The following is a 13,771-nucleotide window of genomic DNA, read 5'->3' as shown; positions in this document are numbered from 1 at the left end:
TTGAATGTATTATTTATCTATTTTATTTTTTTTTAGTCTGCGGTTTGGTAGCCCACAGAACATGCTCAGCAACGGGTCTTCCTGCCTCTTGTCAACCACCAGACGGCGAAGGTCGACAAAGCCGAATAATTTCAGGTTCGAATAAAAAATAATAATTAAACAAAAAATATATATTAATTTTTATTTTCCACAATGTAAGATATATTAATTATTTTTTTTTTTAATTTTGTCAATTTTTATAATTTATTTTTTCATTCTTAAAAATCATATATTAGCTGCGCTTTTTTTTGGAGGGTAACCACAACAGATATTAAGTGTAATTCTACATTAATCACTATGACTAAAGCCACAAAAAAAAAAAAATTTAATTCTTCATTTAAACCACAAATATAAAATTGCAAAATTATAATTATCTTACATATTTATTTATATTTTTTCAACCAACAAAAACCACATTGCAAGTTTCTTAAATTTTTCCTCATTATTAAATTCATGTAAATAAAAATATGATTAAATCAAGATAAATTTAAAAAATAAATAAATATTAATTTTTATACATCTATTATGACCTTCACTTGAATAATGTTAGATAAGACCAGATAAAACTCGAATGAAATAAAAAACTATGTGATATTTGATCTCTCTTTAATTTAAAAAAAAAAATACAAAAAATTAATTTTTTAAATATAAATTTTAAATACTTAATAAATAATTTAAAAATAAATTATCTTTAGTTTTTTTTGTTAATTAAAAAAGAAAAACTAACGTGATGATTAAAAATTTTTATTTTTAAATTTAAAGTTAATAAATTTAATAATAGTTTTAATACTGTGCTAGTAATTTTGATAAATTAAAGAAAATATATTTTTTTATTTAACGAGAAAGAGAGAAGACAAGACTAATACAACAACTTTTAACGAGTAAATTACATAAACTTTATTGGGTTTTTAAAAAATTAAGAGGGTTAATACAATTCGCCTCTTGTAATATAATATGGAAGATTTTTTGAAGGACAAAAAAAAGAAAAATAATTGTTTTAATAAACGTTGCATGTATGTTTTATTCAAAAATAAATATATACAAGTTATAAATATAATTGACAAACAATGTATTCAACAAGTAAAAATAATACTTTAAACAAAAGAAAAAAAAAACATATTAAAATTTATAAAAACACGTGGTACATGAATGATAAAAGTTTATGTCATTTTCGAGTTAATTAACACACAAGTGGCGCCATAACTAGTGCACATAAATTATTACTTATTTATTATTTTAATAATCCTTTTTTATTGTCTCTAATAATTTATATATTTTTTTTTATCTTGTAATTTAATTTACGTGCAATTGACGACAAAAGCCATGGCATTTATTCAACTTATAATCAATGTAATGTGTTATATTTTGAGGCCAAAGTAACAATAATAAATAAAAGTTATGTTTTTTTTTTTTAACTTGGATTATCATTAGTTAACAACAATGCACATGTTAATTTAATTTGATATATAAAAGAAATACGGTGATAAAAAAAAGAGCCTTTTTATTTAAAAAAAAACATACGAGTTTTATTTTTATAAATTAAATATTATTATTTATATTTATCAGACATTGATGATTTTTTAAAAATAATATCACTCGTTTAATTTATAGTGAGATATTCAAATTGTCGTCATCATCATTTCGTCAAACGATGCATGCATTACTCTGTGTGCTAAATTTATATCTTTCTCTTTTTTTTTTTAAATATTTATTTATGTTTTTTTTTTTTTTATTTTAAACTCAACGAATGGCGCAGTCAAGTGCATATAACCGTAGCTGAAGGGGATATGTGGGTGTCGAGCTATAGAAATGAATTTTGTTTCTTTTTTTTTTTTTTTGCCTCGTTGATGTATCCAAACTGTCGGCTTGAACCGCATAATTCATGCAACTAACAATTGAAGTAATTCAGTGTATATTCATCATGCGACACAGATACACAAATGAAGATTAAATATTTATTTTTATTTTTTTTTATTGTTTAAATATGATAGGTTGTTTTAAATGGAAAAAAAAAAATAATCATCTGTAGTTTAGACAGATATGATTGAGGCCATGTGATTAACACAACTTTATCTTACTATTTTTAATATTTATTTTTATACTTTCTGTTATTTATTAGTAAACTTGAAAAGAATAAAAAAATTCATATGATTGATTACTTTGTATTTATTATTATAGTAAAAATTTAATTTACATATTTATTATGATTTCTAATTAATTTGTTCCATTTATTTATTTTTTTTATTACTTGATATTTTAATTATAAATTATAAAAAAATATATGACTTTGAAATATAAATTACAGCAAATTATTTTAAAAAATTTATTTTAATTATTATTATTTATTTTATTATAGTTTTTGGCCTTGCACTCTGTTCGCAATTTGACATTACAACAAGACAAGCACCATTTCTGGTTGAACGATGTACTCGAACTCTTGAAGAACGTGCAGAATATGATTCAACACTTGATCTTTACAAGGTCTATCATAACAGTCCACCGAATGAACAGATTATTGAATTACGAGAGAAACTTAATCAAGGTAAATTATCATTAATAAATAAATTTAAAAAAAAACAATATATTATATAATATTTGAATGCTAATTTATCATTATTTTTTCATTAAAGATATCAATGCTGACATCAGTTCATACAGTCCCCAGTGTGTTGCAAGTGTACTGAAAAAATTTTTACGTGAATTACCAGATCCAGTTATTCCTGTTCAGTGGTATGACAGATTTTTAAAAGCTGCTGGTAAGATAATACATGAAATATTATTTTAAAAAAATAATAATAATATTTAATTTAGTTAAAATATATTTGTAATAATTAAAATGTAAATTAATTCATGAATAATTTTTAATAATTAACTAGTACAATTGAATGACATTAATTGTGTGTGTGTATATACATTTGTTTTTTTTTTTTTTTATAAAGATAATCTTGCTGGTGCAAATACCGATGAACAATGTGCTGCAAAATTAAGTCAACTAGCAAGTGAACTTCCGGGGCATCATAAAACTACATTATATTATCTGATGACACATTTTTGTCGTATTTGTAAACTACAACATTCACGTGGATATACTGAACCACCAACATTACTTGTACAAGTACTTTGTCATATACTTCTTCGACCACCTTGGGAACAAATAATGTTAGTATTATTAATTATTTATTTTTACATCATGACATTAAGTAGCTTATATTATTTAATAATGTCAATACACTCTTGTGTAATATTAATTGTTTTATCGACAAACTTCTCATCATCCTCTTCAACAGCCCTTTTTTTTTCTATTGCTACTTGAATAATATAATTATTTAGTTTACCTTGTTATTATAATTAATTGGTTTTTGCTTTTTTTTTTTTAATATTAAAAATTTAATTATTTATTACAGAAAAGTTGTACATAATACAGAGGCACATATACGTATTATTGAACTGTTATTACTTTATGGTAATTGGGGTGAAAAACTGCCGGAATTTGCAAGTGCACCACAACCACCACCACGAAAAGTATCAAGACCACAATTTCCAGTTATTGAACGATCTATGTTGGTTGATGAAGATGGTGGTTATGGTGGTTCAATCAGTAGTGAAAGACCCATAAGTACTGATTCAAAAGATTTTCAACAACAAAAGTAATTATTATTTTTTTATTTAGTTAGAAAATGTTAGTTTATTTTTTAATACACATTTCTTTTTAAATGTTAAAACACTTTTATTTTTATGTATTGTTATCATTAACACTTGGAAAATTTATTAGTCTTTTAGCATGACTCATTTTGTCATTCATAATCACTTTTAGAATTTTTTTTTAATCGTGTGTGTGTGTGCTTGTGTATTGATAATGATATATCCAAAAGTTTTAGCTAGTGATAGATGATTAATTTTTATTACTAATATTACAACTACGCAGTTTAAATATTTATACGTGTGAAAAAAAATATAAATAAATAATGAAATTATATTTAAAGTTAGTTAAAAGTTAAATTAACAAAAAAAAAAATTTAAATAACTGATTAATTATTCAATATTATTATTTATTTATTTTGAAAATTGAAAAAAATATAACATTAAACGAATAAAAAAAAAAACAAATTATTGCATTGTTTAATGAAATTTAAATTTTGACCTAAAAATTTAGCATATGAAATATGAATTTTTAAAGAAATATTAAAATTTTCAAGTGTTTATGAATATATTCTTTAAAAAAAAAATATATATATCATTGTTTTATTTTTTTTCAACTAATAATCTTGATGTCAAATATGATATTAATATTGTTTAAATATATTTGTTTACAGACCTCGTACATTGCAAGAAGCTGAATGGTATTGGGGTGACATAACACGTGAAGAAGTTAATGATAAAATGATGAATGCACAAGATGGTACATTTTTAGTTCGTAATGCATCATCTGGAGGTGGTGAATATACTCTAACACTACGTAAAAGTGGATCAAATAAGCTAATAAAAATATGTCATAGAAATGGTAAATATGGTTTTTCCGAGCCATATAATTTTAATTCAGTTATTGATCTTGTTGATCATTATCGTAATTGTTCATTGGCACAATATAATTCAATACTTGATATAAAATTATTATATCCAATATCAAAATACCAAGTTGATGAAGATGTTGCATTAATAAGAGATGATGTACCAAATTTAGTACGTCGTTATCTTGAAATATTTGATGATTTAAATGTACTAGAAGCAATGATGCATAAATATAATGATGAATATAAAAGAATAACATATGAAATTGAAATAAAACGTCAAGCAACTGAAGCATTTACTGAAGTTATTAAAATGTTACAATTACAAAATACATTACAAGAACAATTTAAAGCTGAAGCACAACCACATGAAGAAGATAGATTAAAAAAAAATTCTGATGTATTATTATCACGTTTACATGGTATGAATATTAGTCAACAACAATTATCAATGGATTTAGAAGCACAAATAATTGAACATCGTAAATTTGAACGTGAAATACAACAAGCTAAATTTGAAATGAAACAAGTTATTAGACAAAAAGATATACTTTTAAATTGTTTATTACAAAATAATGTGTCATCAACAAAATTAGCAACATTAACATTACAACATGGAAAAAAATTATCAATTGATGAACTTGGTATACAAGATATACAAGAATTTGATTTAAGTATACATGAAGATGAATCAACATGGCAAAATTTTGATTGTTCAAGATTAGATGTTGATCGTGTATTAAAAGGACGTCCAGATGGTACATTTCTTGTTAGAAAAGCACAAACTGGTCAATTTGCATTATCAATTATGTAAGTTATCATAAATATATTTTTATTTTATTATTTATTAGTTATTAATAATAATTAATATTTATTTATTTAATTTTAGGTGTAATAGTACAATAAATCATTGTATTATTTACGCAACAGAACGTGGTTTTGGTTTCGCTGAACCATACAATATACACGAAAGTCTAGTGCATCTTGTAAAACATTATGCACAAAATTCACTAGAAGAGCATAATGATCAATTAAAAACAACACTTGCATATCCAGCATATGCAACTGAAGAACAACTTTCAAAATTATATGAACAACAAAGAATAATAAATGCGCTAAATGATAATCAATTTGAAATTGATACATTTGATTTACAAATGAATGATTAAATAAATTATTTAAATATAAATAAATATATTTAAAAATACATACATCACCATTGAATGATAGGCTACGTTTTTACAACAAAAAAAGAAAAGAAAATAAATACTGTGTGATTTTTTTTATTGATAAAAAGTGATTTTAAAAAAATGCTTAAAAAGTAATAACAACGTATGAAGTATATACGTTAACGTACGCTTTAGAAAAGCGTGAATTTAAAAAAAAAAAAATATAAATAATTACCCCGTCTGTCTTGCCACTTCAAGTCAGTACTTCCGTGAAAATTAAAACAAGTAAAATAAATATTTAAAGATAAGTTTATTCCCTATTAATTGCTAAGTATTATCCATCACATCCAGATGGATACAACAAATTTAAAAAACAGTCCAGTGCATTCACATTAGTGTAAAAAAAAAATATACTGTAACGTCTTTTAAAAGCTGAAAAGTTTGAAACAACTCATCGCCATCCTTTCAAATTCATTCTCCATTGGTACAACGAATTTTTTTCTGTAGAAAAAAAAGAAATTTATATTTAAAAAACACACAAGACGGAGAATTATTTATACGTAATCTAAGTGCTGTGCCAGCCCATGAAGTGCGCCCTGAGTGAGTTCGCAAAATGGGTTTTATTGATATACATATATAATTAAAAAAAAAACTTTTTTTTTTTTTTCATTTTTTTTTTTTCTCGTAGATTAACTATCTGTGATTTTCAATCGATAAGATGAATGATGGTTTTTTTTTTTTTTTTATTTTTTTCGAATATTTGTTGTTTCTTATATATGTTTCTTGCTATTAAACTTTTTAAATCACAAAATAATATTAATACTAGATAATAATAGGAAAAAAAAAAAAATATGTAAAGAAAAATTATAAAAAAACAAAAAAAATTAAGAAAAAATTTAAAAAAAAAAAAAACAATTGTCCTTGTGTTGAGCACAGGGGTTTTAGTCGTCGATATATTAATACTTAAAATATCGCTTCAAATGTCAAATAAAAAATAATATGAGAAACATAAAAAATTTAATTATAAAAAAGGAAAAAAAAAAAAAACAAAAAAAATTCTAAGCGTATAGTGATGGTAGAAAGATAAAAAAAAAATAGAGAAAGGAGACTCGTCTCGTATCTCTTGTAATCAGAGCAATTTTTGTATTCATTTAAATGATTAATCATGGACCCAACGTAATTGTTGTAAATGTCCAATTTTTTTATACGGTTAATCCGTGATAATAATATAGAAAAATGAGTGAATGTGTGTGTGTGATTGAATGCCTGTAAAATGACGAGAGAAAGAGAAAGATATTTGATGAATTTATATTCATATTATAAAACAAAAAAAATATATATATTAAAATGATATATTATATATTAATAATAAAACAAAGCATGCATGTTAGTACGCACGTAAATATTGCCCTAAATTATGTCATCAATTTTAAATAACAAGGGCTGGCGTTATTTTTTTTTTTTTAAATAATTATTATTGTAAAACGCCAATTGTGCTATTTACCTAATTGTTGTGCACGACGTAGAATAACAAATTGATTCCTTATCTATACTGGATTGATAATCTTGTCTTTTATGTTAAATTTTTTATACAAAAAAAACATTTTTCTAAAAATTTATAAAATATTTTTTTTTCTATTCATTTTCAATTATTTTGTCAATGTTTTTTTATTATTTAAAAAAATATTTTATTGACTTTGGTTTTTTTAATTTTAATCAATGATGAATGTTGTGAAATTTATTGTTTATCGAGCGGTCAATAAACTTTAAATTTACATTTACATACAACAAAGATTATAATTAAAAAAGTTTAACAAGTATTTTTTGTTTTATAAAAAAATTTTGACGACAAAATAAATCAATTAGATTATGTAAAAAGCTGAAAATTGTAAATAAAAAAATAACAATTAACATTATTTAAAAATGAAATATAATAACATGAAAGACATGGATTAATAATGAAGGCAATGATGATGAGATAAAATGAAGAAAATTGTAAAAAATATAAAAAAAATTATATAGACAATTAATTTTTAGAATTTAAAAGTAAAAAAAAATGAAATTAAATATAATAGAATCATGATTTAATATTGAACATGCTCGAAGAATTGTAATATATGTAACATTAATTAGATTTAGAAGCTCGTTTATTATTATTTTTCTTTTTTACAAAGTTACGTGCAAAAAAAAAAAAATATGAGGGGGGTGGGATTGGGGGAAAAAAAAAGAGATAAAAATTAACAGAGATTACACACAAACGTGCTGGATACAATTTAATAAATTTATGTAGTTGCAGGCAATCTGTTTTTTGACTCTTTTTTTTTCTTTTTTTTTTAACTGAAATATATAAATAAATAATAAAACGTATGAAAAAAAAAATAAACAAATAAATTAATTATATTAAATAAATAACAAATGATGTATTAGCGCCACTTTAAATAGTGCTGGTGACGACAGTGTTTCTCGAGCACAAAAAACGAGCGTACTACAATTTATAAATGCATGTGAGTCTCTTGAAGGTGCTCCTGTGATAATAATAAAAACAAAAATAAAAAGTGAAATTAAATAATGAAAGAAAACTTGAGTCAAATAAATTGAGATACATAATTTTAAATTTAATCACTTTGATGTAATAAGACAAAAAAAAAAAACTAAAAAAACAAAAAAAAAAAACAAAATGAATTATGAGTGTGTGTGTTTTTTATTATTGCTGGTGCAATCGTTCATGATGTTTCTCAAGTCAAGTTAATATTTTTCATCGGCTATCTGATTATTATAATATAAAAAAAAAAATAATAAAATAAAATGAATAATCTCAATAATTGATGTCGATTAAAAGACACATTAATAATTGAATATTAATTTTTCCTAAACTTTATTTTTTCCTAAACTTTATAAATATATATATATTTTTTAATTTAATAATATTATTAACATCGTCATTTTGTTAAATTTCGAAAACAAATGAGCAACATGAAAAACTCAATTATATTTTATAAGAAATTATTCATTTAAAAATTTACTCCGGCTGGTTCGGTGAGGATATTTTTTTTATTTTATTTTTTTTTTTTATTTTATCATTGAAAATTTTTGTGGAAGCTGGAGATATAATGAAAATTTAAAATTTTTATCAAAATGCTTGAGGCTAAAATTTAGATATACCATTGGGACATGTGTTGCCACAACTTGATCAAAAAAAAAAAATTTTTTTTACTTATTTTTGTGACTGGGGTTTTTTTTATTTTTCTTTTTTCAATTTTATACTTTTTTTTTTCTATTGAATGTGTTTATCGATGACGATGAAATATGCGAATTTTCGAAAATTTTTATTCACCTTATTATCATTTTAAATTTTATTTGAAATTTTTTTTTTTTTTCTATCTTGCCTTGGGTAATATCATAAATGTAAAATTTTTTTTGTAAGATTAGAAATTTTTTTCAAAAAAACTCAGTAGTTGCAGTAAAATTTTTAGTACAATAAATTGTCTGCTTAAATTGCAATATTTTAAATAACATCTTGATGTTGATTGCATAATAATAAAAAAAAAAAAAATGAAAATTAGATAATAAATAAAAAACAAAAAATTAAAATATAAATCCAGTTTATTGTAAGAGAAAGCTCTGGTGTGTTTGCATTAATAATAATTTGTTAAAAAATTAAATAAAATTTTCATAATAAAATGTAATATTCTGATAGATAATAATAATAATAAAAATAATTTTATTTGATTTTTAATAATTAATGTAAACAGAGCCGAGCTTTGAAAAATTAATTAAACTGGGGCCCAATTAAAATGAGAAAATAAAAAGTCACTATTCATTGAAATTTGTAATTGACAATATTATGTCAAATTTTAAAATTAAAAAATAAAAAACAAAAATGTATTTCATGACGAGAGTGTGGACTGATTGTCGACGGAAGAATGAGTAAACGTTGCCTTAGCTTTTTGTACAAGTTAAAAGTCGTGGAGAATAAATGTTTCTGTCTGCCCGAATGAACGATAGCTAAAGCAAGTGACACAAAAAAAAAAAATCATCAATTAAAAATAAACGGGCACTTTTTAAAAAAACCGCCGATAAAAAATCAGAAAATTACGTAAGCAATTGTGCATTTACATTTAAAAATAAAAAACCAACAGCAACAAAATAGAAATAATTAAATAAATAGACGATCAAATAATTACAAAAAAAAAAAAATAAAAAAATAAACAGTATCGTCAATTGACGAGACTAAATAAAATGTCGATAATTTTCTTTTTTCTCTGTATAGGTGTAATTTTTCAAAACAAAAAAATAAATAATAAAAACAAAAAAAAAAATATATATAATAAAAATATAAATAAGTAAATATGGGTAATCTCAATTATCAATGTGTACGAGAGCTCAGTGATAAAATGTATGTCGAACAAGAAGAGCCTTGCAAGAAAATTGTGTTAATAAATTGCATAAATATTGATTAATAAATAATCAAATCATGTTAATGTGAGGCGCAGAAAAATTACAAAAAAGATAACAAAAAAAATTACAAAATTATAATATAAAAAACAAAAAAAAAAAAACAATAAAAAAAATAATTAAATTAATTAAAAAAAAAACAAACAAAAAAATGATAACTGTAATCAACAAATAGCAATGAAGACGTCTAATTAATAATCATAGCTGAACAAAAAAGAAAAAAAAAATATATATATATTTAAATGTATTTAAATCCATGGGTGTGTACTGAAAATCATGGATGATATGCAAAATTTTTTATTTTTAAAATTGAAAATGTTCAAGCTATTCTAGTGATTATTTAATTTTATTTAAAAAAAAAAAACGAATGGGTTGTTTATTTTTCGTGTACACTTGATTCGGCGTATTTCATCATTTATAAAAAATAATTATAATAATAATAATAAACGGCAAGATGGTGAGATTTTGTGTCTCAAGGGATTAAATTTTGACACCATCGTTGCTTTGTATTTGCAATTCATACTGAAACAGAAATGAAAAAAAAAAAAAAGAAATGGATAAATGAAAAAAAAAAAAACAAGAAATAAATACTAATAAACGTCAAAAAAAAAAAAAATTAATTAATGGTTTTGTGTATTTATTTATATTCATTGTTCGTGTTTAAAAAAAAAATTATTTATTATTTTTTATTTAGGAGGATCAATAGTAATTGGCTTTGCAGATAAATGATTTCGACTGATTTTTTTCTGCAGTTTCTATTCTGATGAATTTCGATAGCTGATTTTAAAAATTAATAATCATTTTTTTTTGCATCTCTTTCTACAAATTCTGACAGTGAAAACTATGGAATAAAAAAAAAATTGTCGTAAAAATCATCTCTGTTTCTTAGATATACTTTTGACTGAACTTTTTATGAATTTTCTTTATGTTAAAGTTGGATTGTTGACCTTGAAAATTACCCAAGATGTTCTCAGCATTTCTTTGTGAGTTCTTCAAAAGTCTCAGATACACAAAAAGTTCCTATGAATTTTTTGTGTCAGGAAACTCAGAATGACCAAGAGAGTATTCGGAGCTTGGAGCAAACACCTCTTCCCAGTTGAATTAGGATATTTTTTGACAAACCTTTAAGTCGTATTAGGAACATAGGATGAGCAAGAAAGTGTCCAGAGTTTAGGGAATATATTTCTCCATATTCTATACTTCTAATAGACTTGAGATATTTTTCTAGATCTTGTCCAGGTTTTTTCATAACTTCTCGAGAATTTTCAGAATATTTGGCTTGTATATCTACAGACAGACGTTGTCAAATCTTTTTTTTTCCATCAGTCAGTGTTCAAAGTTTCTCGCATAAATAATTTTAAATATTGACCTTGAAAATTAACAATAAATAATCAACTACCACTAATTATACTAGTTGCTTTTTATGTTCACAGATAAACACTGTTTTTTTTTTATTTTTTATTAGTATATACATTGGGTCGATTAAAATGCAGACTTTCATATACGAATTAAATGAAATTTTCAATCAGTATTAATTTTTGATGACACTCGCTTCAGCCGCAGCGTAAAAAAAAAAAAAAATTGTATTTGTATAAGGTCAAAAGCAAGGGGGATAAAAAAACGTACGGATTTATAATGCGCTGATGATAATGCGCAAGAGTGGGAGAAAGAGGCGCGAAGGCATTGCCGAGGGTAGGTGAGTTGAGCACCTAACCGATTTTGAAACAGTAGTACAACACTATCGTTGGTCGGCCAATGTCATTGCTCACCGGTTCATGAAATTGCATCCTCAAAAATTTATAAATAAATGTGTATTTAAAAATTAAAAAATTATTAACAACTTGTAAATTAATTATCATTTATTTAATAAAAAAAATTCATTAATTTTAATAAAAATTAAATAATAAATTTTACAGTAAAAATAAAACAAAAATTTATTTAATTTTATTTATTTTAATATATTTATTTCAAGTGAGGATTGTTGAATAAAAAAAAAAAATTATAATAATGAAAAATAAATGCAAGAAGGTGTTCACAAGTGTTTAAGTGAAGTTGGGGGGGTTGATGTGTTGTATGTATCAGGTGAAGTGTGCTTCGTGGTAGTCAAAAAGATTCTCAGACTGGCACGAACAAGTACCATAGCTCAATTTTTTTTTTCTTTTATATTATTTTTTTTAATTTTATAACAAACTCCTGGAAAGCTTATACAGTGAACTTTGAGTTATTGTCTATCTTAATTTTTCATTCTCTAAAAAAGGAAAAAAAAATAGAAAAAAAAAAAAAAACTCCACATAGTTTTTTAGTCAAAACGTTTTTGCCATATTTTACTTTTCCATTTCTTAATTCATTTTTTTATCTTTTATATTTTATTTCCAGCTTTAGTTGTAATTTTACATTATTATTTTTTTTTTTTCACTGAAAGAAATTTTATATTTTGGCTCTTGACTATACCTCCGGGTGAATTTTTTAAAAGGGGGTCTCAGTGAATTTTGAGTAAGTGCCCTTCTCTGCAGCAGCATAATACTCACGTTCACATATATTTCTTGTCTACCATATATCGCATATTACTCAGACCCCCATCATTCCATTTTATTCACATACATGTGAACAAGCACCATACAAACTCAAGTGTCAATTTTCTTTTTTATATATATACATATATTTTTCCCTTTGAATTTCTACGCTCGAGGGAATCATGATGATCATACATGTACACACTTGAAACTCAGACGAATTATTTCGATCGTGCTTTCTTAACAAGTGAGTGAATTGTAAGTCATTCTAACGCTTTGCATTAATATTTTTTTTTTCTTTATCCCGTGCATATATCATGAAAAATAAAAAATAAATTTCAAGTGAATTTTTTCCGTGTGTAAAGAACGATGGTGTCAATAAAAAGACAAATGGAAATTTAAAAAATCAAGTAATTTATACACTTTTATTTTTTCTTCATGAGAAATAAAAATACAAGTTATCAATCGGGGAAATGAGTTTGACGTGGACGAACATGGACAAAATTGAAATTAAACGGAAGCTGAGGATATATTCGGAAACGAACTTTGCAATATCCTTAATTTATTAAAAATAATGAAAAAATAAAAATTAATTTCATTCAAAATAAAATAAATAAATATATTTTATATTTTAATGTGATAATTAAATATTTTATAAATTTTTTTTTTTTTATTTTATGCAACGTTGTGTTATAAGTTTGATTTTTTCTTTTTTTTCTTGGAAAAGTGTTTCTTTATTTTTATGATGTTAGAGCCTTGAATAGTGAGTGAACGAGTCATGTCACGTGCTGAAATTATCTTGGCACGCTTCGTGCAAGCGTTACAATATTTTTTATCATTTTTTTTGATAATTTTAATTGTAACAAAGTGTACAGTTAATGCCAGTGAATTTCCCGAGAGAGAATGTTGTGATCCAATATATCCAATACCAGAACCAACCAGTAAAGCACCCTCAGTACCAACACCAACTGGAAGAAGTGGTAAATTTATTTTTTCAAAATTAATTCATTATATTACTCTTCTTTTTTTTAAATTTTTTTTTAAACTTGTTATATTTTTTTCTTCTTCTTCTCCTCTATTTCTATCT

The 13,771-nt window shown here is 23.7% G+C and overlaps 2 protein-coding genes across 8 annotated transcripts in view; both read left to right on the top strand.

Moving 5' to 3' along the window:
- The window catches only part of LOC122857841 (phosphatidylinositol 3-kinase regulatory subunit alpha), a 44,294-nt gene extending 35,343 nt beyond the window's left edge, over positions 1-8,951 (top strand). For all 4 annotated transcript variants that reach the window (XM_044160274.1, XM_044160273.1, XM_044160275.1 and 1 more), the window contains 7 exons: positions 37-135; positions 2,396-2,581; positions 2,670-2,795; positions 2,979-3,198; positions 3,444-3,686; positions 4,353-5,357; positions 5,437-8,951. In XM_044160274.1, coding sequence (XP_044016209.1) covers positions 37-135; positions 2,396-2,581; positions 2,670-2,795; positions 2,979-3,198; positions 3,444-3,686; positions 4,353-5,357; positions 5,437-5,716 — 2,159 coding nt within the window. In that variant the 3' untranslated portion in view covers positions 5,717-8,951. The remainder of the gene's footprint in view (positions 1-36; positions 136-2,395; positions 2,582-2,669; positions 2,796-2,978; positions 3,199-3,443; positions 3,687-4,352; positions 5,358-5,436) is intronic.
- A 3,183-nt stretch (positions 8,952-12,134) lies between these two features.
- LOC122857839 overlaps positions 12,135-13,771 on the top strand; it is a 124,553-nt gene continuing 122,916 nt past the window's right edge. For 3 of the 4 annotated variants that reach the window (XM_044160270.1, XM_044160268.1, XM_044160266.1), the window contains exon 1: positions 12,135-13,664. In XM_044160270.1, coding sequence (XP_044016205.1) covers positions 13,463-13,664 — 202 coding nt within the window. In that variant the 5' untranslated portion in view covers positions 12,135-13,462. The remainder of the gene's footprint in view (positions 13,665-13,771) is intronic. The other variant, XM_044160269.1, reaches the window with a different exon arrangement.

The sequence above is a fragment of the Aphidius gifuensis genome, linkage group LG5 (genome assembly GCF_014905175.1).
Source record: "Aphidius gifuensis isolate YNYX2018 linkage group LG5, ASM1490517v1, whole genome shotgun sequence".
In the NCBI taxonomy this organism is placed as follows: Eukaryota; Metazoa; Arthropoda; class Insecta; order Hymenoptera; family Braconidae; genus Aphidius; species Aphidius gifuensis.
The sequence above is the reverse complement of the archived record's forward strand: the minus strand, read 5'-3'. Positions and strand labels throughout refer to the sequence as shown.